Source organism: Chiloscyllium punctatum, chromosome 17, assembly GCF_047496795.1.
Source record: "Chiloscyllium punctatum isolate Juve2018m chromosome 17, sChiPun1.3, whole genome shotgun sequence".
In the NCBI taxonomy this organism is placed as follows: domain Eukaryota; kingdom Metazoa; phylum Chordata; class Chondrichthyes; order Orectolobiformes; family Hemiscylliidae; genus Chiloscyllium; species Chiloscyllium punctatum.
The window spans coordinates 74,128,579-74,153,073 of NC_092755.1; the positions used below are offsets into that span (position 1 = coordinate 74,128,579).

At 39.2% G+C, this 24,495-nt stretch overlaps 1 protein-coding gene across 1 annotated transcript in view; it reads left to right on the forward strand.

Annotated features, from left to right (window-relative positions):
• Positions 1-24,495, forward strand: part of anapc5 (anaphase promoting complex subunit 5) — a 54,725-nt gene that overhangs the window by 3,582 nt on the left and 26,648 nt on the right. The window contains exons 3-7 of the mRNA XM_072587477.1: positions 5,365-5,474; positions 7,768-7,972; positions 10,013-10,079; positions 18,987-19,088; positions 24,121-24,311. Of these exons, the coding sequence (XP_072443578.1) occupies positions 5,365-5,474; positions 7,768-7,972; positions 10,013-10,079; positions 18,987-19,088; positions 24,121-24,311 (675 nt within the window). The remainder of the gene's footprint in view (positions 1-5,364; positions 5,475-7,767; positions 7,973-10,012; positions 10,080-18,986; positions 19,089-24,120; positions 24,312-24,495) is intronic.

The following is a 24,495-nucleotide window of genomic DNA, read 5'->3' on the forward strand; positions in this document are numbered from 1 at the left end:
GTAGGGCCTCTAAAAGATCAGGGAGGTTGTCTTTGTGTTGAACCATAGGAGATGGGAGAGATACTAAATTAATATTTTCCATCAGTTTTTATTGTGGATGAAGAAAGAAATCTAGAAAATACAGAGAAATAAACTTTGATGTTTTAAAAACTTCACATTACAGAAGAGGAAATTTGGGAGGTCTTAGAGAATATAAAAGTGGATAAAATTCTGGGACCTGATCTAATGTATCCAAAATGTTGTGGAGAGTAAGGGAGGAAATTATGATACCTCTTGCAAAACCATTTGTATCATCTGTAACTAAGGGTGAGGTGCCTGATGACTTCAGGGTGGCTAATGTTGTACCTTTGTTTAAGTCAGGTTGTAAGGAGAAACTGGGGAAATATAGACCTGTGAAACTGACTTCGGTTGTGTGTAAATTGCTGGAGAAAATTGTAAAAAATAGGATTTATGAACATTTTAGAGAAGCAAAAATTGATCGGGAGTGGGCAGCATGTTTTCCCAAATGTTTTTGTGTGAGGAAAATCATATCTCAAACTTGATTGGGATTTTTGAGAAAGTTAACAAAAAGGTTGATGATGGCAGAGCAGTAGACATTGTTTCTTTGGATTTTAGTAAAGTGTTTAACAACGTTTTGGATGGTAGACTAATTAGTAAAGTTAGGTCACATGGGATTCAGGGTGAGCTTGCTAATTGGATACATAATTGACTTAATGGCAGGACACAAAGAGTAATGATGGAGGGTTGCTTTTTGGAATGAAGGCCTGTGACTAGCGGTGTTCCACAGGGATCGGTTCAGAATCCTGTTTTGTTTGTCATTTTGTATAAGTGATTTGGATGAGAAAATAGAAGGCATGGTTAGTAAGTTTGCGGATAACATTAAAATTGGTGGCATAGTGAATAAGGTTTTCTAAGGTTACAAAGTGATCTTGATCAAACGGGTCAACGGGCTGAAAAATGGCAGATGGAGTTCAGTCTGAATAAATGCGAGGTATTGCATTTTGGTACAACAAACAAGGGCAGGGCTTATACAATTAATAGGAAGGATTTGGGTAGTGTTGTAGAATAGAGAGACCCAGGGATGCAGGTGCCTAATTCTTTAAAATTTGCATCACATATAGACAAGATGGTTAAAAAAGTGTTTGGCATGTTTACCTTCATTGCTCAGTCCTTTTGAGTATCAGAGTCAGGACATTATGTTGAGGTTGTACAGATTGTTGATGAGACCTCTTCTAGACGACCGTGTCCAGTCCTGGTCACCCATTATAGGAAGGATATTATCAAGCTGGAGAAGTTTCAGAAGAGATTTACCAGGATGTTGCCAGGTTTGGAAGGTTTGTTATAAAGATAGGCAGGGATTTTTTTTCACTGGCGTATGGGAGGTTGTGAGGTGACCTGATAGAATTTTATAAAATAATGAGAGGTATAGATAGAGTCAATGGTAGTTGTCTTTCTCCGAAAATAGGAAATTTTAAAATTCAGAGCACGTTTTTAAGGAGAAAGGAGAGAGGTTTGAAAAAGATCTTAGAGGCATATGTTTTACACTGCGGGTGGTTCGAATGTGGAATGAACCTCCCAAGGAAGTGGTGGATGTGGGTACAATTATAATATTTAAAAGACATTTGGATGGATACATGAACAAGATAGGTTTGGAAGGATATGGGCTAGGAGCAGGTAGGTGGGGTTAGTTTAGTTTGGTATTATGTTCAGCATGGACTGTTGGATCGAAGGGTCTGTTTCCATGCTGTATGGTTCTGACTTACCACCGTACTGAAATGCTCTTTATTCACAAAGCTACCTCACCACCTTTTCCTTTTTGCCCATTCTTCTAGAAATTCAAATACCCATTCCCAACTTCAGTCACCCTGTAATCTAAGACCATCCTCCTCATGATATACCAACCCACCAATTTTCATATCATCCTCGAACGTATTGATCAATCCTCTCAGATTCACGACTAAATAATTCATAAAAACCACAAACAGCAAGGGTCTCAATACTGATCCTTGTGGAACCCCACTAAACACAGTCTTTCAGTTACATAAATGTACCTTGACGTTCCCTGCCACTCAGTCAATTCTGGATCCAATTAGCCAATTCGATCTATGAGTTATTAATCTCCCACATAATACCTTGGCAAAAGTCTTGCTGAAGTCCAAGTAGATTAGGTCAGATGCATTGTCCTCATCTGTACACCAGGTCACTTCTTGGAAAAGTTCAATCAATTTGACCAGATATGACCTCCCCTTAACAAAAGCATGATGAGTGTTCTTGATTAATCCCTGCATCTCCCAACTGCAGATTCTGCAGTTCACTGTTTCACTGAAACAGTGAAATTAAACTGACTGGCCTGTAATTTCCTGGTTTATTCCTTTTCACAACTCACATCTCCTCCTCTTCATGTATTTTTAATAATACTAATAAGCACTATTTGTAATGCCTCAGAGACCGAGGCATGTCCAAATGCAGCGAGACCAGGACAATATCCAGGCTTGGGTTAAAAAGTACATTTGTGTTTCACAAATCCAGGCAATGCTCATCTCCAAGAAGAGAGAATCTAACTATGTTCCCTTTGCATTTTCCCACTTTCAACATCCTGAGAGTTGTCATTGATCAGAAACTGAATTGAACTAGCTATATAAATGTAGTGGCTACAAGAACAGGGGAAGAGGCTCAGAATCCCGCAGTGAGTAATTTCTCTCCTGTACCCCAAAAGCCTGTCCACCATCGACAAGGAACAAGTCAGAAAAGTGATGGAACTCCAGACATGCCTTGATGAGTGTAGTTCCAACAGCAATCAAAACTTGACACTATCCAGAACAAAGTAGCCTGCTTGATTGGCACCACTTGTGCAAACATCCACTCCCTCTACCACTGACGTTAAGTAGAGGCAGTGTATACCATCTATAAAATGCACTGCAGAAATTCACCAAAGCTCTTTAGACACCACCTTCCAGAACCTTTCCAAACCACCTCTATCTAGGAGGACAAGGGTGGTAGATACATGGGGACAGCAGCTGCAAATTCCCTTCCAAGACTCTCTCAATCCTCACTTGGAAATATATCACCATTCCTTCAATGTCATTGGGTCATGATCCGTGCAATCTCTTCCTAATGGCATTGTAGGTCTATCCAGAGCCTATGGACTGCAGCAGTTCAAAAAGGCAACTCACTGCTTTATCAAAGACCACTAGGAGTGAGCAATAAATGCTGGCCTAGCCACTGATACCCATATTTCATGAATGAATAATTTTTTTTAAAAAGGCAGTCAAGGGAGTGTCCAGTCAAAATCTAAAGCATAAAAAGTAGGAAAAAACGAGTGGTAGGTCAGATGATTGGGAAGTTTTTTTAGGAGCTGGGAGTGACTGAAAAGCTTTTAAAAAGGGAGAAAATTGAGTAGGAACATGAATTGTCAAGGAATATAAAACCAAACAGAATGATCTTCTACAAGTATATAAAAAAAGGAGCTAAACTACATGTGGGACCCTTGGAGGATGAAACTGTGAAACTAATAGCCTGAAATGGAGTAATGGCAGATATTTTAAATCAATATTTTACATCTGTCTTCACAATGGAGGACACAATGAACATCCAAAGATAACTAATACACAAGATGCTAATGGGCAGAAAGATCTTGTAACAGTTTCTATATTGAGGGGCAAAGTATTTGACAAACTCATGGGACTAAAGACAGACAAGTCACCAGGATCTGATGGCCAGCATCCAAGGGTTTTGAAGGAATTGGCTGCAGAGAGAATGGAGGCAGTGGTCAAAATATTACAGAATTCAGTGGACTCCAGGATTTATTCCAGCTGATTGGAAAACTGTTAATGTGGTGCAAAGGAGGGTGACAGAAAACAGGAAATTGTAGATCATCAGTCGTTAGGAAAATTCTAGAGTGGATTATTAAGGAAAAAATAGCAGGGCGTTTTCAAAAAAAAACTTAACGATCAAACAGAGTCAGTATAGTTTTGTGCAAGGGAAATCATGTTTAAAAAATTTGCTAGTTCTTTGAGGATATTGCAAGCAGAGTTGATAAAAGGGAGCCAGCAGATGTAGTGTATTTGGATTTCCAGAAGGCATTTGATAAGCTGCTACATAAAATATGACTGCACGAGATAAGAACTCAAATTATTGGGGAAAATGTTTAAGCATGACTAAGGTGGTCACAATAGAGAGAATTAGGATTAACGGGTTTTTTCCAGGTTGTAAAGATGTAATTGGTAAAGTGCCATGAGTATCAGTCCTAGGGCCTCCACTATTTACTATCTATTTTAAATGATGCAAAGGAGAGGGGTAAAATGAAATGTAACCAATTTCCTGATGATACAAAACTAGGTGCATGGACATATTATGAAGAAGACATAAGGGACCTGCAAGGAGATATAGATAAGTTGTCAGTGGTCAAAAACTTAGTAAATGGAGTTTAATGTAGGAAAACATGAGATCATGCATTTTAGTAGTAAGAATTAGGAGGCAGACTACTATTCAAATGGAGGAGGACTCCAAATTATGGAATGCAGAGGTATTCTTGTGCATAAAATACAAAGAAACGTGCTAGAAGTAACTAAGAAAGAAGATGGAATTTTTGCATTTCTTGGTAGAGAGTTAAAGGATAAATATATGGAAGTCTTGTCACAACTGTACAGGATACTGGTGAGATCTCACACCTGGAATATTGTGTACAGTTTTGGTCACTGTATTTAAGAAAAGATGTATTGGAGGCAGTTCAAAAGAGATTTACTTGGCTGATTCCTGGGATGAAGGGGTTGATTAATCAAGAATGGCTAAACAAGTATGCTTTTATAAGTCAGTTTGGAAGAATCCAAGATGATCTTATTGAAACACACAAGATTCTAAGGGGATTTGACAGGATGGATGTTGAAGAGATGTTTGCACTCGTGGAGAATCTGCAATAGACACAGTTACAGAATAAGGGGACACTCATTTAAAACTGAGATGCATTGGATTTCTTCACCCAAGGCTGAGTGAGTGTCTGGAATGCTATGCAAGAGGGCTGAAGGAGTTAAACCATGGAAAATATTTAAAGAGCATGTAGATAGATATTTGAAGTATTGGAGAGTTGAGCGCTATAATAAGCTGGCATAAAGGAGAATCGAGGCCTAGGGCAAATCAGCCACGATCTTCTTGAATGGTGGAGCAAGCTCGACAGGCTAAGCACCTTGTCCTTCTATTTCTTATGTACTTAACCTTCTTCATTGAGCATATTGAAAATAATTTCATTATTTTTAAAATCACTAAAGAAGTAAAGGCAGATTTTTAAAATCAAACCTGGCACATTAATTTATTTTCTCTTTGAAAATGCATTTGGATAAGATAAGTATGTATTTTATTTTCTTTTAGAGTAAAGTTAATGGCTGAAGGAGAGTTGAAAGATATGGAAAACTTCTTCTCTTCCCTTCAGAATGTTTTCAGTGGGACAGAACCAGCAGTTCACAAGACTAGTGTCATAGGTATGTATTTTTAATCTTATTTCTTATCCCTGTAGTCAATAGTCTTTGTTTTATAATCACTACAGTGTGGATTCAGGCCCTTCGGCCCAGCAAGTCCACGCTGACCCTCCGAAGAGTAACCCACCCAGACCCATTCTCCTACATTTACCCCTGACTAATGCACCTAACCTACACATTCCTGTATACTATGGGCAATTTAGCACGGCCAATTCACCTAACCTGCACGTCCTTGGATTGTGGGAGGAAACCCATGCAAACATGGTGAGAACGTGCAAACTCCACACAGACAGTTGACCGAGGCTGGAATTGAACCCAGGTCCCTGGTGCTGTGAGGCACAGTGCTAACCATTGAGCTACCGTGCCGCATTAGTTTCTGGCCTACACTACTGTATATAATTTTTGTTCATCTAATTTTTAGCTGGAAATTGTTTTCATTTATCTTCATGATATTTATGTTCAATTTCAAAAAATAATTATTGTGGATTTCAAAGCAATCACAGCACAAGTTACAAAGATCTGTAACCATCACAAATAGTACATTTCCCTTTTGCCAAACTGCATCAGTAATATAGTTGTACTTATGTAGCACTAAATCACAGCATTTGATTAATTTTCTATATTTGTTCACGGGATGTGGCGTCGCTTCCTACACAGCATTTATTGCCCATCCCTAATTGTCCAGAGGGCAGTTAAGAGTCAACCACATTGCTGTGGATCTGGAGTCACCTGTCGGCCAGACCAAGTAAGGATGGCAATTTCCTTCCTAAAGGACATTAGTGAACCAGATAGGTTTTTCTGACAATTAGCAATAGGGTCATGGTCATCATTAGACTCTTGATTCTAGATTTTTTAAATCTGTTAATTGAATTCCAATTCCTCCATCTGCCGTGGCGGGATTCAAACCTGGGTCGCCAGAACATTACCTGGATGACCAGTCCATTGACAGTATCACGAGGCTAATGCCTACCATATTAATTCTTTTTGAAGAAAAGAATGCAGAAATGTTTTAATACATAGTGTATCTCCTAAAGTCTTTCTTTATCTTCTTTGCCTTGTGAAGGTGTTGCTTTAGGTATTTAAATATGTTGGTAGCAAGTGAAAGAAACAGCAACTTGATTATCATTTAAATTTCAAATACCTGCTATTCTGGATAACAACAGATAATAGTGGATAACTTTAAACTTCCTGGCTGCCCATTGGGCTTCATTAGGCAAGATTAATCATTGTCAGAACAGCTAATGTACAACCTAATATTTTGCATTCAAGCAACTCCACTCATCTGTCCAACTCCAGTTATTACATACCTAAATTTTATTCTGACATGAGTCACATATTACCATACATTCACAGTTTTCTTGATTCATTTTGTGTGTAATGATGGATAGATGCTTTTGAAGTAAGATAAATTCTGTTGTTTGGTGTACACATTTTATGTTTTTATCAATTACACTCTTTTTAAGAAGTAAAGCCACTAAGTTTGTAAGATTTTGAAAAAAAGGATAATTGTCAAATGATGATTAATGTTGAAGTATTCCTTGTTACTCTTAAAATTATCGGTTTGTTCTAGGAAAACTGCTGTTTCCTTGCCCAACTGCATGTGAGATAAATTCCCTTTTTAGTAACATAGACAAGTTAATAATTTGACCTTCAGTTCTCTACTAACAGAAAGGTGGTTGAGAATCTTTCTAAATATCATTCCAGTATAGAGAGACTCTCTGCTTGCTTTTCCCTGGGACTCCTCCTTCCAAAACCAGAACGTCTACAATCTAGAAGGAGAAGGACAGCATACACATTGGAAAACCACCACCTCAAGTTTCCCTTCAGGCCGTCTTGATTTGGAACTATATCACCATGATTTCACTGTTGCTAGGTCAAAATCCAGGAATCCTTTCCTAACTACACTCTAAGCACTGCAGCAGTTTAAGGAGGTAGCTCACCACCATCTTCTTGAAGTAAATAGGAACAGACAATAAATGCTGGCTCAGCCAGTGAAGCCCACATCCAATTAATGAATAAAAGCATGCAGTGAAATGTCAACCTAGTAGTTGAACACTGGAGTTCTTGGCTCCAGTTGCTAAAATTGGCTACACTGGGAGTTGAACCCATAACTTTCCACCTTAAAAGTTTGTATTTTACCACCGGGCCAAAGATCATTCCTGTAATGTGAGTTTCTAGCAAAGCTTAATTTATAATGATTAGTTTTACTGTTATATATTCGAGACTAATTATCATGATGTGGAATAGATTGAAGTCTCTGTATTTACTTTGTTAATGAGTTCTTATGCTCCTGTAGGTTTGTTCTTGAGGCACATGATCTTGGCTTACAACAAACTGTCCTTCAGTCAAGTTTATAAGCTTTACACAGCTTTACAGCAGTATTACCAAAGCTACGAAAAGATGTCTTCAGGGACTGGAGAAAGGGAAGACACAGATATGGAATTAACCTCTTTAGATTTAGAAGGAAAGATGGAAAAAGAGGAACTGGATTTTCCAATAAGGTAAGATTCGTTGGATCATGTTAAAGTTTACAAACACCTTAAGGAGAGAATAAAAACATGGCAGAAAGGCACCGTATTTTCAACAAAAAGCGTTATTGCATTTTTAAATTTTTTTTTGCTTTCTAGACCAGAAAAAGCCTACCATTTTCTACAATATTGGGGAGCCGATGAATTGATGTTGGCTCTGCATACTGCATATTTCACAGTACATTGGATTTCCTTTCTTTGGAGTTTAAAAGCATTGAAACTGTTACTGAAACATACAAGACTTTCAGGGGGCTTGTCAGGGCAGATATGGAGAGATTGTTTCCCCTTGTGGAAGATTCAAGAACCCGAGAGTATATTCTCAGAGTAAGGGTTTGTCCATCTAAGAAAGAGGATGAGTTTCTTCTCTGAGGGAGTGAATCTTTGGAAATCGTTACCATAGAGGACTGTCAAGGCTGTCATTGACCATTTTCAAGGCTGAGATAGATTCTGAATCAAAGTGAAAAGGCAGAGAAGTGGAGTTGAGGGTTATCAGATTAGTTATGAGCTCAATTACAAACCAAACTTGGTCTGTTTCTGTTCCTCTGCCTTTCTGTCTGTCAGTATTTCCATTACTGAATTTCCTATCAATACTAACTTGAGGATGACAACTGACCAGACACTTAATTGGATCAGCTTTTTAAATGCAAGAGCAAGTTAGAGGTGTGATATTCTGTGGTGAGTACCTCATCTCCTCACTCCCCAAAGACTGTCCATCATTGATATGCAAGGTCTAAGTGAAAAGTGTGCTGTTGTGTTCTTCATTTGTCGGGATGTGTGTAGTTTCAATGACATTCAAGAAGCTCAATATTATACTGGATAAAGCAGGCCAATGATTGGTAAGGTGGTTGTGAATGCCAATGTTCCCTCCTTCAATTAGCCAGACAATTAGCTGTAGAAACACTGCAGTAACACATTGAGGCATCTTGGACATCACTTTCCAAATTTATGACCTCTGTCACATAAAAGAACGTGGGCAATAGGTGTTTCGTTATCATCTTTGATGGCGACAAGGGATGGAGATCAAATGCAAGCTCTGCTAGCATGTTTCATGAATATATTTTTTAAAATCTGTCCTGAGCAGGTAGCTAACTAAACTATTGAGACTATTATGTTTGGTGTGTTTTGTAGATCTTCTGCACAAGATTTTTTGGGTTATAATTCATCTGCTTGACAACCTAGGATTTTTCTAATAAGTTACAAAGGAGAAGGAAGAACAAATAACAAAGATTGTGGGAAGCTATTTTCACTGTTTCTTTGTTTCTTTTTAAGAAGTCTTTACCTTCTTAAATGAAACTTGAGGGACCCAAGTTATTAGCCAATTTTTATAATCAACCTGTTCAAAGATGTTATTATATACCTCTAGAGCAGGTGGGGCTTGAACCTGGGCCTCCTAGTCTGATCATTGCATCATAAGAGCACCCCTCCAAGGTTATTAGTATCAAGAGTTCTACTTAATATCATTAATTGGCATTGTGAGAGAGAATCCCTAACAATTCCAGTTTGAATATGACACTTAAGCAGTATAGTAGTCTACTGATCTTTCAGTTTGTTTCAAAATTAATGTGTATAGGAAACTAGTTATGTATCATATCAATGTAGTTTCTTCACTGAATAGTTATATCTGATAAAAAATCCCATGTTGCTGTAATGTGTCCTCTGTTGGTATACTTTTGGTCGTGTGATTTGCCAAGGCTGGACAAATTCAAATGTCCTCTCACCAGCCTGAACCCTTAGCTCTTTCTTTTGGTAACTGCAGGTCACTTCCCAAAAGTTTAGTCTAGTAGATAAGAAGAGGATTTTTCACTTTCCCATGTTTGATGACTGGATCTTATTTCATTCATCCTTCTAAATTTCTTTTTTTTTCTGGGTTGAGCCAAATTCACTTCACAAGTTCCTGCTACTTGCATGTCCTTTTTTTTTTGCCCCCATTGCTGTTTCTTGGAACAGTAATATGTACCTAATTAAAAAAAACTCTTAAAGTTTCATGATTGATGCTGTCTTATTGTTTGACAGGGATGAAGAAGGTATTGATAGAGGACCTCTATCCCAGAAACAAGCAGAATATTTCCTTGCTCAACAGGTATATATCATTTTTTTTTAAAAGTACTGACTCTTGGCTGATCTGTATGTTGGGAGAAAGCAAGGACTGCAGTTGCTGGAGATCAGATTTGAAAAATATGGTGCTGGAAAAACACAGCAGGCCAGGCAGCATCCGAGGAGCAAGAGAATCGATGTTTCAGGCATAAGCCCTTCTTCAGGAATTGGATTCCTGCTACTTGCATGTCCTTTTTTAATCCCCATTGCTGTTTCTTGGACTAGATTCCTGAAGAAGGGCTTATGCCCGAAATGTCAATTCTCCTATTCCTCGGATGCTGCCTGGCCTGATCTGTATGTTGCACAAGTGGAGGCCAGAGATCATCCGAGTCTGTATGTGTCCACCCTTACTGTTAAATATGAGATTAACTGCTGCAACAAAAATAGAAATGGCTGGAAAAGCTCAGCAGGTCTGACAGCATCTGTGAAGAGAAATCAGAGTTAAAGTTTTGGGTCCGGTGACCCTTTCTCAGAACTGATGGTAGCTACAGAGCATAAGAACTAGGAGCAGGAGTAGGCCGTCTGGCCCTTCGAGCCTGCTCTACCATTCAATAAGATCATGGCTGATCTTTTTGTGGACTCAGATCCACTTACCTGTGCTCTCACCGTATCCCTTAATTTCTTTATTGTTCAAAAAACATCTATCTTAGCTTTAAAAATGTTTACTGAAGTGGCGTCAATTACTTCTCTAGGCAAGAAATTGCATAGATTTAAAACCTGAGTGAAGAAGTTCCTTTTCAATTCAGTCTTAAATCTGCTCCCTCTAATTTTGAGGCTATATCCGCTTGTCCTGGTTTCCTCTGCCAGTGGACACATCCTCTCTACCTCCATCTTAGCTATTCCCTTCATAGTTGTGAACAACGAGTGCAGTAGTCGAGGTTAAAGAACAAAGAAAATTTACAGCCCAGGAACAGGCCCTTCGGCCCTCCAAGCCTGAGCCGATCCAAATGTACTGTCTAAACCTGTCTGTCAATTCCCAAGCATTTGTATCCCTCTGCTCCCCACCTACTCATGCATCTTAAATGAATCTACGATGCCTGCCTCTACCACCTCTGCTGGCAACCCTCTGTGTGAAGTACTTACCGTGTATATCCCCCTTAAACTTTCCACCTCTCACTTTGAAAGCATGACCTCTCGTTATTGAATCCTTTACCCTGGGAAAAAGCTTGTCTGTATCCACCCTGTCTATACCCTTCATGAGTTTGAAAACCTCAATCAGGTCCCCCATCAATCTCCTTTTTTCTAGTGAAAATAAACCTAATCTACTCAACCCCTCTTCATAGCTAGCACCTTCTATACCAGGCAACATCCTTGTAAAGGTTGTGTGAAGTGCAGAAGTGGCGGCTAATGATCTTCTGGATGTGGAAGCTGGTGAAATGGTAGGTGAGGCCAAGGGAAATTCTATCACTGTTACAGGAGGGAAGAGAGGAGGTGGGGGGCCGAAGTGTGGGAGATGTGTCAGACCCAGTTGAGGGCCCTGTTAGCACCGTTGTTGGGGAATCCTCAGATGAGGAAGATGGTTGACATTTTGGAGGCTTCCTTGTCGAAGTTGGCATTATCAGAACATTCGTGACGGAGGCAGAGGAACTGGGAAAATGGAATAGAATATTTACAGGAACCAGGGTGCAAGGATGCATGGTCCAGGTACCTGTGGGAGTTGGTGAGTTTATAGTGGATATTAGTGGCCAATCTATCCCTAGAAATAGAAACAGAGATGTTGAGGAAGAGAGGAGTCAGAGATGGACCAGAGATAAACTGCTGGTCAGACAGAGTATAACGTGTTTTCTGCTTGCACTCCATAAATTCCAACAAGACTAGGGGGCAGCACGGTGGCTCAGTGGTTAGCCAAGGTCACAGGTTTGATTGGGCGACTGTCTGTGTGGAGTTTGCACATTCTTCCCATGTCTGCGTGGGTTTCCTCCAGGTGCTTCGGTTTCCTCCCACAGCCCAAAGATGTGCAGGTTAGGTAGGTTAGCCACGCTAAATTGCCCTTGGTGCTAGGTGCATTAGTCAGAAGGAAATGAGTCTGGGTGGGTTACTCTTCGGAGGGTCGGGGTGTACTGGTTGGGCTGAAGGGCCTGTTTCCACACTGTAGGGAATCTAATCTAAGACTAATTACTTGTTCTCCTTATGCAGCCAGTCAAGTTCTCACCCAATTATTCCTTCAATTAATGTTCAACCAATAACTGTTCCCTAATTTCATTTGATTTCAGGCATTTCTGTTACATCAGATCCCTTTTATTTTAATATAAAGTAGTGAAAACAAACTGCAAACTGATAACATATTGTGCAGAATGACATTATTTTTCCACCTTATTAAGTGGACATTACGGTTCCAAACAATCTTTTCAAGTATTTTTAATGTATTCTTCGAGCTTGCTCCTTTCTTCGAAAGCAATCAGATACTGCTTGAAGTTTTTCCACTCTCCAGTAGCTTTTAAAAATGCAACATTGATCCTCAATCTTTTATCATACATGCATTTTGTCAACTCTATTATTCTCATTGTCACTTGTTGTCAATGTAGCACTCAATAGGTGTTGCTGCTGAATCTCTTGTTAGAATTTCTTCCAAGATTTTTGCTAAAAAGAATGCCATGTTGATCCTAAACAAAAGCAAGACCTTCTGCCGCAAAGCTACTTTTTACGACAATTCCAATCTTTTTAACTTTTTCTAATTAAAATTACTTGGATAGCAACACCTATCCAATCTGCCTGGTTTCCAGTTCAAAACACTTAAAAGCCAAGGTGCCTGACTTTCAATTTTGAATTCTGCTTTAAGCCCATTTACCTCAATGTTTTCAAATTCTCTGCTCTCATTCCACAAAAAAACTACATACATTAGAAGTATACCTGAAATCTATCCCTGACATATCAGTAAAATGTGGCAACACCTGTAGTCAACTGAAGATAGCTCAGTTTTAATGAAGTTTACATGAGTGAGAGAGACTACGATCCAGAGGCATCATTAGGCTATTTACATATTAATGTCCAACGTGATGCCAGTGCTTTTGATATCTCTTTTGGAGAATGAAGAATTACTTTCCTTTTGAGCTGATCTCCCTGCAGAAATGCAGGTTTAATATCAATTGTTCTGCATTCCAATGTACTGTATTTGTTGTTGAAAATTTTCTAAATACTTCAAAACCTCATGCCACATCCAAGGCTTCCAAGAGGAGACCTCTTTCCATCCATATCTATTCATTTGATGGGGTTGGCTGCCATGTACTGGTTTACTACCTTTACATACTGCAGTTCTGTCCACCTTTGTAATTCTTGCTGTTTGTTAACTTTGTCTAATTTGTTTGTAGCCACTAAGACTTCTTGGGGCTTACGCTCCTGGTGACATTGGTCTGTACTATATTCCTTGACTTTGTTAAATTACATTCTCTATCTTGCCTTCTATCTTTTTCAAGACTGTTACTGTTTGACCTTTCCCTCCTTATTAATATGATTCCTTTCAACAGTTCGTGATCTCTTTCCAGGGTTATGTTTGCTCCCAGCGATGTTTTCTTGGTTTCTGACCTTTTCCTTAATATTCCTAATCTGTGGCCTTAACCTCTTGCCCCTTACCTGTACATTGAGCCAATTTTTATATTTTCTTGGATCCTTCCCTGTTCCATTTCTCTATTTACTAGTCCTTTCTGGTAAATATTTGACTTAGGTACGTACTCTCAGCTCTTTGGGACTGAAAATCTCCGTTTGATAATCAGAACTTATCAGTCTGTCATCTGACAAACTGTCACTTGGAATAGTTTGATCCTCATAGTTATGCAATACTATGGTAATGGTTCCTTGTTACTTTCTCTATAAATCTTTCAGAATCTGCAAATTTGTAGTCTCTACCCAGAAACCTTGAAAAGTGTACGTGAGCAATCTGGTTCCAAGGCTGTACAATCATTATTTTTCCATCTTTACAAATAACCTTTCCCAGGAGCTCCCCTTTTTTTATGATAACCAATGTTGCCCTGATTGAAACTGGCTTCCAGTGATTGTACACTATGTCTTAAAGCTTACCAGCTTTTTTCTAAGACTTTGGCTTGAATGAAAACCTTTCTGCCTGCATGCAATGTGTTCAAATATTCCAAAAAAGGTAAAGCTGCTTCTAATCCCTTCCCAAACTGAGGGCCAATCACTTATTATGAATGAGACTTTAGGATTTCTGCCAAAAGCTAGCTGAACTAGATAATATTCTCCAACCATCTGCAGTGAATTCTTAGAATAGATATCATCCTCAAAGCTGAAACTGACGAAATTCTCAAATTCCTTAACAATGTTCTAACCCTACTTACTTATTCAGGCTGTAGGTAACATTTTACCCAGTCTGTTATACACTATAGATGTGCATCTGCTGTCTAATTCTGTACAAGTGAAAGATTCACATTAATCACTGGCCTGAAACATCTATAACTAATACAATGCCCTCTTTTGATTCATATCTCCATCATAATCTTCTGAATATCCAATTTCTTGTTTAATTTTGAACACATTGTTATATGGTTTGAGACAGTTCTTGGTACTTTGAATTATACTTAAGACATTGATGTACCACATCCTAGGCATTTCTGCACTGCAGGTTTTCATTGCAAGTCCTAGAGTTTGCTTCTCAAAATGGTCAAAAGTATTTCTGTCCTGCATTTCTCTGTAAAATTTCTTTCTTATTGTTGCCTGTGACCAAATCTAGACTGTTTTACCAGCTGATTTAAAAAAAAATGGAGGACACAATTTTGTCATATGGCTGATTACCCATTTGCACCATAAAGCTGTTGCAAAGGAATGCTTTACGAATAATTATTTTTAGTGCTTCTGACATTTGTTCTGGTAGTGTGTGTCTATCTGTAAATTAAACACCTGTCATAACTAGAAGTCTGTCTGAACTCAATACTTTGGCATAGTCTAATACCTTAAATGCCAGCAGAGATTGGGAAATATCCAGCTAGAATTTCTATGGTCTTGTTTACATTTTAATGGATTCCATTATATATTCTTCTATTGCACTGTCTTCACCTTTTTTCTAAAATTTGTGAAAATCTAGTACAGGCATCTGCACATTAAGTAAGATGGATATATTTGCATATTTTCAAAAAGGTGAGTGGAGCTTCTTTTATAAGTTCTCATTTGTCAAGTGGTGTCCGAACATTGCATTTATTTCTGTAGCATTATTTCTTTTAAAGAATGCATTCTCACGTTGCACCATTGGAGATGCAGTTAAACCTGTCAGGTTCATATAAAGACAACCAGAAAATTCTACTCGTGTACTAGCCAGCATTTAGCCTGAAACCAACACTTACAGACAGATCTCTGATTACTTAATTGATTGTACTGGCACTGTGCTGTATGCAAATTGGCTGTTGTATTTCTTGCATTATTACAGTGATAATGCTTCAGAAGTGCTTCAGTAGTTGTAAAGCATTTTGGGACACCTTGAGATCATGAAAAATGCTGAATAAATACAAGTCCTTTAAGATTTTGAGGTTTAACACCTTGTAAACATTCAGTGTAGTAGTTTTGCTTCCAAATCAGTTCTCCTTCATTTCAATATTATGTACATTTTCCTCTCCAATGTATTCCATGACGATTCTCCACAGATACATTAATTCAAAATTATTAAAGTTGGAAGCCAGGAAGTTATGATATTCTGCTTCTGAGTAAAATGTAGTCATTAATGAGTCCCATATTAGATCAAGAAGCACACAGTGACTATTTCTGGGTGTAAGGTATCAATTTCTGAATACATACCTCCCACATTGATGGTTGATTTTCCTGTTACAACTAAAAATCACTTCTTTTCCTGTCAATTTAAGGATGTCCTGTAGATTATCTGAGTATTTATTTTTCTGATTGCATGCAGGGAAAGGGTTGCCGGATGGCACTAAGACATAATGTTCATTTGGAAAGCTGATCCAGATACTGCACTGCAACAATTCTGATTCTGTTCTGCCACTCCTTGATATGATGAGATCTTCTGAAGTGTAAAACATAGGCAACAAAGGATAAAATAATAAATAAAGTGAAGACTTGAAATTTTCACTCTCGTTTTAAAATTCCTCTATGGCCTCCCCTGCTCTGTTTTGGTATCCTGCACTAACTTTTAGGAGCTCTGATTTTAATCATTTCCTCATTGGTGGTTCTGGAATTCTATTCCTCTCTCTCTCTCTCTCTCTCTCTCTCTCTCTCTCTCTCTCTCTGCTTACCATGCTCTCCTTCCTTAAGCCATTCCTTCAAAGCATCCTTGTTCAAAAAATAACCTCCCCTTAAGTAGCCTATTGTCATATTTTCTTTGACAAAACTTATCGGATATGCCTTGGAACATTTTCCCAAGGATAAAATCTTTCCCTCCGAAGCAGCAATAGGGAAAGTTGTCAGGTTTGTTTTAGCTATTAGCAGAAGGTTCTGCTTCTTAAAGGTGTTATTTTAATGCCAATTGTTTGCCATTAATGTGATTATCAACAAAATCCATCACTGTTGTTTATAGCTCACAACCATTTTAAATTTCACTTCTAACGCTCTGGCAGAGAATCCCAACGATTCCCAACCCTGCAAATAAAAAGATTTCTCCTCATCATCATGGGATAAATAGCATCCCCCTTATTTTTAAATTGTTCTCCCTAGTTATAGGCATCTATTCATTTAAGTATTTTGTAAGATTCAATGAGATCATCTCTCATTCTTCAAAGCTGCAGAGAACACATACCCAGTTTTTCTAGTCCAGATGCAGCTTAATTTGGATAATTGTGAGTAAAACAAACAAGGGCAGGACTAATACAATTAATGGTAGTGCCCTGGGTAGTGTTGTAGAACAGAGAAACCGAGGGTTCGGATGCATAATTCTTTGGAGTTTGCATCACAGGCAGACAGTGTGGTTAAGAAGGCATTTAGCGTGCTTGCCTTCATTACGTATAGGAGTTGGGATGTCATGTTGAGGTCGTACAGGACGTTGGTGAGGTTTCTTCAGGAGTATTGCGTGTAGTTCTGGTCAGAATCATAGAGATTTACAGCACAGAAATAGACTCCTCAGTCCAACTCATCCATGCCAACCAGAAAACCTAAATTAATCTAGTCCTGTTTGCCAGCGTTTGGCCAATATCCCTCAACCCTTCCTATTCATGTACCCATCCAGATGTGTTTTTAAATGTTGTAATTGTACCAACCTCCACCATTTCCTCTGGCAGTTCATTCCATACAGGCACTACCCTGTGCGTGAAAAAGTCCCTTAGACCCTTTTTAAATCTTTCCCCTCTCACCTTAAATCTATGCCCTCTAGTTTTGGACTCCCCTACCCTGGGGAAAAAGCCTTTGACTATTCATCCTGCCCTTGATGACCTTATAAACTTCTATAAGGTCATCCCTCAGCCTCTGATGCTCCTGAGAAAATAGCCCCAGCCTATTCAGCCTCTCCCTAAAGGAGAAACCCTCCAACCCTGGCAATATCTTGTAACTCTCTTCTGAACCTTTTCAGGTTTCACAACATCCTTTCTATAGCAAGGAGACAAGAATTGAATGCAGTATTCTAAAAGTTGCCTAACCAATGTCTTGTACACATGCACCATGACCTCCCAACTTCTATGCTCCATGCGCTGACCAATAAAGTCAAGTGTACTAAATGCCTTCTTCATCACCCTGTCAACCTGTGACTCCGCTTTTAAGGAAGTATGAACCTCACCCCAAGATCTCTTTGCCAACACTCCCCAGGATGTTACCATTACAAGTCCTGCCCTGATTTGCTTTACCAAAATGTAGCATCTCACATTTATCTACATTAAACTCCTTCTGCCACTTCTCCGCCCATTTGTTCATCTGATTAAGGTCCCATTGTACTGAGGTAACCTCCTTCACTGTCCATTACACCACTAATTTTGGTGTCATCTGCAAACATTAACCATATTTCCTATATATGCATCCAAATCATTTATATAAATGACAAGCAATGGACCCAGCGTTGAACCTTGCAGCACACCACTGGTCACAGGTCTCCAGTCCAAAAAACAACACTCCACCACTACCCTTTGTCTCCTATCTTCGACTGGATTTTTTATACAAATAGCTATTTCTCCCTGTATTCCATGTGATCTAACCTTGCTAACCAGCGTAGCATGCATAACTTTGTGAAATACCTTACTGAAGTCCATCTTGACAACATCCAGCACTCTGCCTTCATCAATCTTCTTCAAAAAATGTCAATCAATTTAGTGAGATATAATTTTACACACATAAAGCCATATTGACTATCCCTAATCAGTCCTTGCCTTTCCAAATACGTGTAAATCCTGTCCTTCAGATTCCCCTCTAACAAGTTACCCACCACTGACATCAGGCTCACTAGCCTGTAATTTCCAGTTGTTACATACTGATCTCACAATCCTCCTATGTTAATCTTATTCTGTTCTCTGACAAAATTGGTCACTTGATCAATCCTTGACTCTTCCTTTTAAAAAAGTTGTATCCATTTCCAAGGTAGTTTAGGAAAATAAGTAAGGGGGTTCTAAATGCTAGTTTCTAGACGAGACAGAAAATTAAAGTCTTGGGCAATATTTCTTAAAAAGGTCAACTATTCTACTTATCTGCTGTCCCGAAGTAGTAAGTTAATTGGAGAAAAATGCCTGTTGGAATGTGATGTAAGTAATTCCCAGAGAGACCACATACTTGTAATGTAAATGAAATGTTTAATATTGACTTTAAATCACAAGCTGTACACTGGTTTAAATTGTCCTTGACCAATATAGAGAACACGTTGAAACTTATGGTCATTCTGAAATAGAGATAATCTTCTTTAAGTATAGAATTAAATTCTGCTTGGCATGCATTTGAAGCGTTAACTAATAGTATGATGTCACCATTGGCTAGTTTATCAGCTTTGCTTGTACAAATTGACAAATGTGGTTATTACATTTTATAGGCATCGCTGTTGAAAAACAATGAAAACAAGGCTCTATCACCAGCTACTCTACAGAAAGAACTAAATAATTTACTCAAATTTAATCCTGATTTTTCAGAAGCTGTAAGTATTTGAAGTCTTATTGTGTGTAAATTAGATTCATATTTCTTACAACTCAACACTTGTAAAAGTCTTTAAAAGTTAAAAAAGAAAATCAGCTATCATTAGTGATGCTTTATGATGCTCATTAACAAAGTAATTCACAGAGTAGTTTGCTCCCAACTTCTGCCATAAATGTTGAGTGGATGGTTCATCTTGTCCTCTTCTAGAAGTCCCCTCAGAACAGACCTCCGAGTCTTCAGCCAATTTGATTCACTGAATGTGATATCAAGAAATGGCCAAAGGTGTGCCACTACAAAAGATATGGACCTTGACAACATTCCAGCAATAGTACTGAAGACATGTTCTCCAGAATTATCCACACCCCTAGCCAAACTGTCCTAATCCAGTTGCAATATTGGCATCAATCCAGCAACGCGAAAAATTATGCAGATATGGCCCGACCAAAAGAACAAGGGCAAATCCAATCCAGCCTATTTTCACCTCATTAATCTGTTCTCCGTCATCAGCAAAATCGGAGAAGGGGTTGTCAACAATGTTACTAAGCAGCACATCATCCTGCTGATCGATGCTCAGTTTGGGTTCCACCAAATCTGCTTGCTTCTTAAATGATTATAGCCTCAGGCCAACCATGAACAGAAGAACGTAATTCTAGTGATGAGGTGAGAGTGACTGCTTTTTACATCAAAGCAATATTTAACTATGTATGACATCAAGGAACCCTAGCACAACTGGAGTTGGTGGGAATGCTGATGGGATGGCTTTCTGCAGGTTGGAGTTATGTTCAGCACAAAGGAAGATGATTGTAGTTGCTGGTGGTCAATAGCCTCAGTCCCAAGTTATCTGTGCAGGAGTTCCTAGGCACAACCATCTTCAGCTGTTTCATTAATGAACTTCCTTTAATCATAAAATCAGAAGTGAGAATGTTCGCTGATTATTGCACAATGTTCAGGCACTTTTTGCACCTCCTCAGATACTGAAGCATTTTGTTTCCATATATGCCAATACCTAAACAACTGTTAAGCTTGATCTAATAAGTGGTAAGTAACATTCACATCACAAAGTGCCAAGTGATCATCTACAACTAGTGAGAATTTACCATCTTCCCTGAACATTAGTAACCTTCAAGGAGTTCAGCACCTCCCAGAATAAAGCTTGCTTGGCATCCCATCCATCATCTTTTAATGTTCATTCCCTGGTGTGCAATAGTGGCAGAGTGTACCATTTACGAGATGCACTGGAGCAATTGTTGCAGCCTGTCTAACACCACCTTACAAACCCAGGACCTCAAGTTAGGACCAGGGTAGCAGATTCACAGGGACACCACTACCTCCAAATCACATACCATCCCCTAACTTGGAACTGCAGTTAGACTGTAATCAGTCAGATTCTGATAATTTTGCCACAATTGGAGTTTTAAGTTATCAGCTGTTCCCACTGGCAGAATAGGAAACCCAAGAGCTGGGTGTCTGTAATAAGCCGAAGTTCTAGTCTGATTAGCCGAGCTGTTGGATGCTTGTCATATGACTGAGCCAAACAGCCAGAACGAAGTTTGATTAAACTTGTGAGACGGTTTAAAGTACTGCCAATTGGAAATGAAGTGAAGTTGATAAAGCAGAACCACAGTGGGAGGTAGTAAGTGGCTATCACTAACGAATAGGAGATTTCACTATTGGACATTTTGGAATAGTTTGACTGTTTGCCTCCAAGGAAGAGGGTGAGAATGGCTGCCTGTCCTAATGTTTCATATGTCTGATAGGTGGTTCCAAGCAACTGGAGCAGATAACATTCACAATTCTGCAATAAGTGGAAGTAGTCCTTGCAAAGAGGCTGGATCACAAAGGGTTCACCTGAAGGGTAATGGAATGAATTCAAAGCAAGACAGAGTCATCTTCCAAGCAATAAGCACTGAGGATGTGGCAGTTGTTCGTGTTTTGGACACTTGGACTAGTTTCTAGGCGAACTCGTCTTACTTGGGCACTATACTTGTGAGATGAGCAAAAGAGTCAAAGTCAACTTGCAATTCAATGCAGTTTTATTCACAAAATATAGTGGAGATAAAAGGCGCCATTTGATGTATATTTAAACCTGCTTTTGAGATAAACACTAGATTTTTACATTAGTTATTTTATCAAACACGACATTAAGTCTTTATCGTAATACTTATATAACAACTGCTGGCAAGCAGACTAGTACCAGAAACTACCAACGCAGGTAAACTTGGCCAGACCATGCAGTCGGCTGTGATGAACTTGGCGAAGGTTGGTCATCTTCTTTTTGTTTCCAGGTAGTTGGGGGCTCTGCTGCTGGTCCAGGTCCAGTGTTTGCTGAGGGAATGGCCAACAGTTGACCCTTCCCATTCCTCCCTGCTACATCTTTGCAGAATGGCTGGCTGAGGGCCAGAGAACAATTGATTTTCCAGGTCAAGGCCAGGATGTCCGTTGGGAACCACAACATCCATCCTGTGATGTGTCAAGGGTATGTCTCCCTCTCCATGCATAGACATGATAGGAACCCTGGCTCCCAATACACGCTCCCAATACACAATGCAGTCTGACTTTCCAGGCCAAATCTGGATTTATCCTTGCCTGCCTTTGTCTTCTGTGGATGCTTTGGTGCTTGACCTGCCCTGAGAGTCCCATCAGCTCTGTCTGCTCATTCAGACCCTCATCTATCTGGACAAATAATTAGCTGCAAAATAGTGTTCGCACATCCTGAACCAAAAGACATTTTTATCATGGATAAAACTGGAAATATTTACTGTCTTTTACCAGACTACTCTTTATATATTTTATGTTTAAACATAATGGTGGAAAACAAAGCAAGGAACATGTCTCTGCTTTGGTTTGTGCTAACATAGATGGCACCAAAAAGGTGGTTCTTTGTTGGAAAAGTCTAAGAAGTCATGTTGCTTTGCAAACGGCAAGTCACTGCTCATGTAGTATGATGCTAATAAAGCCCCTTAGGTGTCCTCCAATATTTTTTGAGGCATGGATCTAGAAAGTGGACAAAATATAATAACAGGGAGAAAGTTAGGACTGCAGATGCTGGAGATCAGGGTCAAAAACTGTGGTGCTGGAAAAGCACAGTCAGACAACATCTGAGAAGCAGGAGAGTCAATGTTTGAAGCATTAAGCTCTTTGTCAGGGATTGAGGGGAAGGTAGATGTTAGGACCAATAAGTTAGAAAGGAAGGACAGGCAGATGTAATAACAGAAAAAAAAGGAAGATGATCAGCATTATAGTCAACTGCCCCTCGCACCGACATTTGCTGACCTTTAAGGTTGAGCTGACAGTCTTGTTTCCCAACACAAAAGCCAGTGATCAGGGTGCTTAGGAGCCTAATAACCAATTACCAACGTTACCTGATCTTTCAGGTTATTGAGGTCATCGATAAGAAGCAGAAATACAACTCTTGAAGAATGGTGAAAGATGGTGAGGATGCCATAATCACCTAATGCTTTCATAATACTAGGTTTAAATGCACTGTGACTATATGGTGAAGATGTCATAAATGAGGAGGAGCAGGTGTGGCCACTAATCCGATAATGGAACTCTTTTCATTGCCTGTAGGAGGCCACCATGGAATTTAAAATGAAGACAACTAGGGAAATTTGTACCGAGATGTCTGCACTATTGAATTGACAGATAAGGAATTCATGGAAGTAGTATATTCTTCAAACAGAGTCTGAACCAGCTATGATCCTAATGGATCGCACCTACCTGCTTCCTAAGCTGAGCTACACAATTCAGACTGTTGCACTGTAGCACAAAAATATGGAAAATATATTTGACTGCATTATTACCTGGCGGCATATTTAGCCCTAATCCAAAGACCACTTGCCAAGCGTTAAGAGAATTATTGAGTTTTTCCAAAGCTAATTCAGTGTTTTTCCATGTGTTTTATGGTGCAAAGACAGCCTATCGTAAGTAGTCAACAGTTTGAAAAATAGAGACTTCTTTCATATGTTCGTTGCATCACTGTTTTCCTTTTCTTTCGACTTAGGAATGTGTTCATAACTGAATCGGGTTACATAGGGGCTTCCTTGAAACCCTGAATTTTTGAGGGTATGCATCCTGGCATTTGTCCTGCTATTCATTGTATATCACTTCTCCATTGTCACAGGATCAAAATCCCATTGGGGCGGCATGGTGGTTCAGTGGATCGTATTGCTGCCTCACAGTGCCAGGAAACCGAGTTCAGTTCCACCCCCAGGCAACTGTCTCTGAGTTTGCACATTCTCCCTGTGTCTGTGTGGATTTCCTCTGGGTGCTCTGGCTTCATCCCACTGTGCAGATTAGGTGGATTGGCCATGCTAAATTGCTCAGTGTCCAGGGATGTTCAGGTTTGGTGGATTAGGCATGGGAAATGTAGGGTTACAGGGATAGAGTAGGAGGGTGATTCTGGCTGAGATGCTGTTTGGAGGTTCATTGTGGACTCAGTGGTCAAATGGCCTGCTTCCACACAGTAGAGATTCTTGTGATTCTATGAAAATCCTGGAACCCCCTTCCTAACCACTATTGGTATACTTAGACCACCCTCCATCATGGGCTGCAGTGCTTCTAAAAGCCAGTTTATGATACCTTCTTGAGACCAACTAAAGATACCCACATCCCATTAACAAATCAAAGTAGGTAAATGTTGACAATGTTATTTAGAAATTCCATGCCATTACTTTACTGATAAATGAACATACAATACGTGATTACATTTTCCAAGCGCTGTAAATATTAAGTTTTAATATTTTATAAATTATGGAATGATAACTGAATATATTTCTGCTTCTGAAGTAATTTGGGTTTTTAAATTCTATTAATTTTAACTGATTAAGTAAATTTTGATCTGTGGCTGTCACATTTTAATTCAGTGACAGTCCTTGATGACCCTCTCTCTCCCTCACCAGAACTTAATTGTGTCAAAAGACAATAAATTAAATGGACAGTATTTCTCATAAAGTACCTTGAAAATGTGTGTGGAATTTAATATATTTTAACAAATGTATTATTTTGTATATGCATTTATGTTGTGATTCCAGCATTATTTGAGCTACCTGAACAGCCTTCGTGTACAAGACTATTTCAGTGCTATGCACAGCCTGCTTCATTATTTTGATCGGTTGATCCTTACTGGCAGTGATAGCAAAAGCAGCGGAGAGGATGGATTTGGACGAAGTTTACGATATGCAGCACTCAATCTGGCTGCTTTAAACTGTAGATTTGGCCATCAGTGAGTATCAAGTTTGATTGTAGTTACTGAGTCCGTGTTAGAGGACGGCATGGTGGCTCATTGGTTAGCACTGCTGCCTCACAGCACCAGGTACCTGGGTTCGATTCTCGCCTCGGGCGACTGTCTGTGTGGAGTTTGTACATTCTCCCCGTGTATGCGTGGGTTTCCTTTCACAATCCAAAGA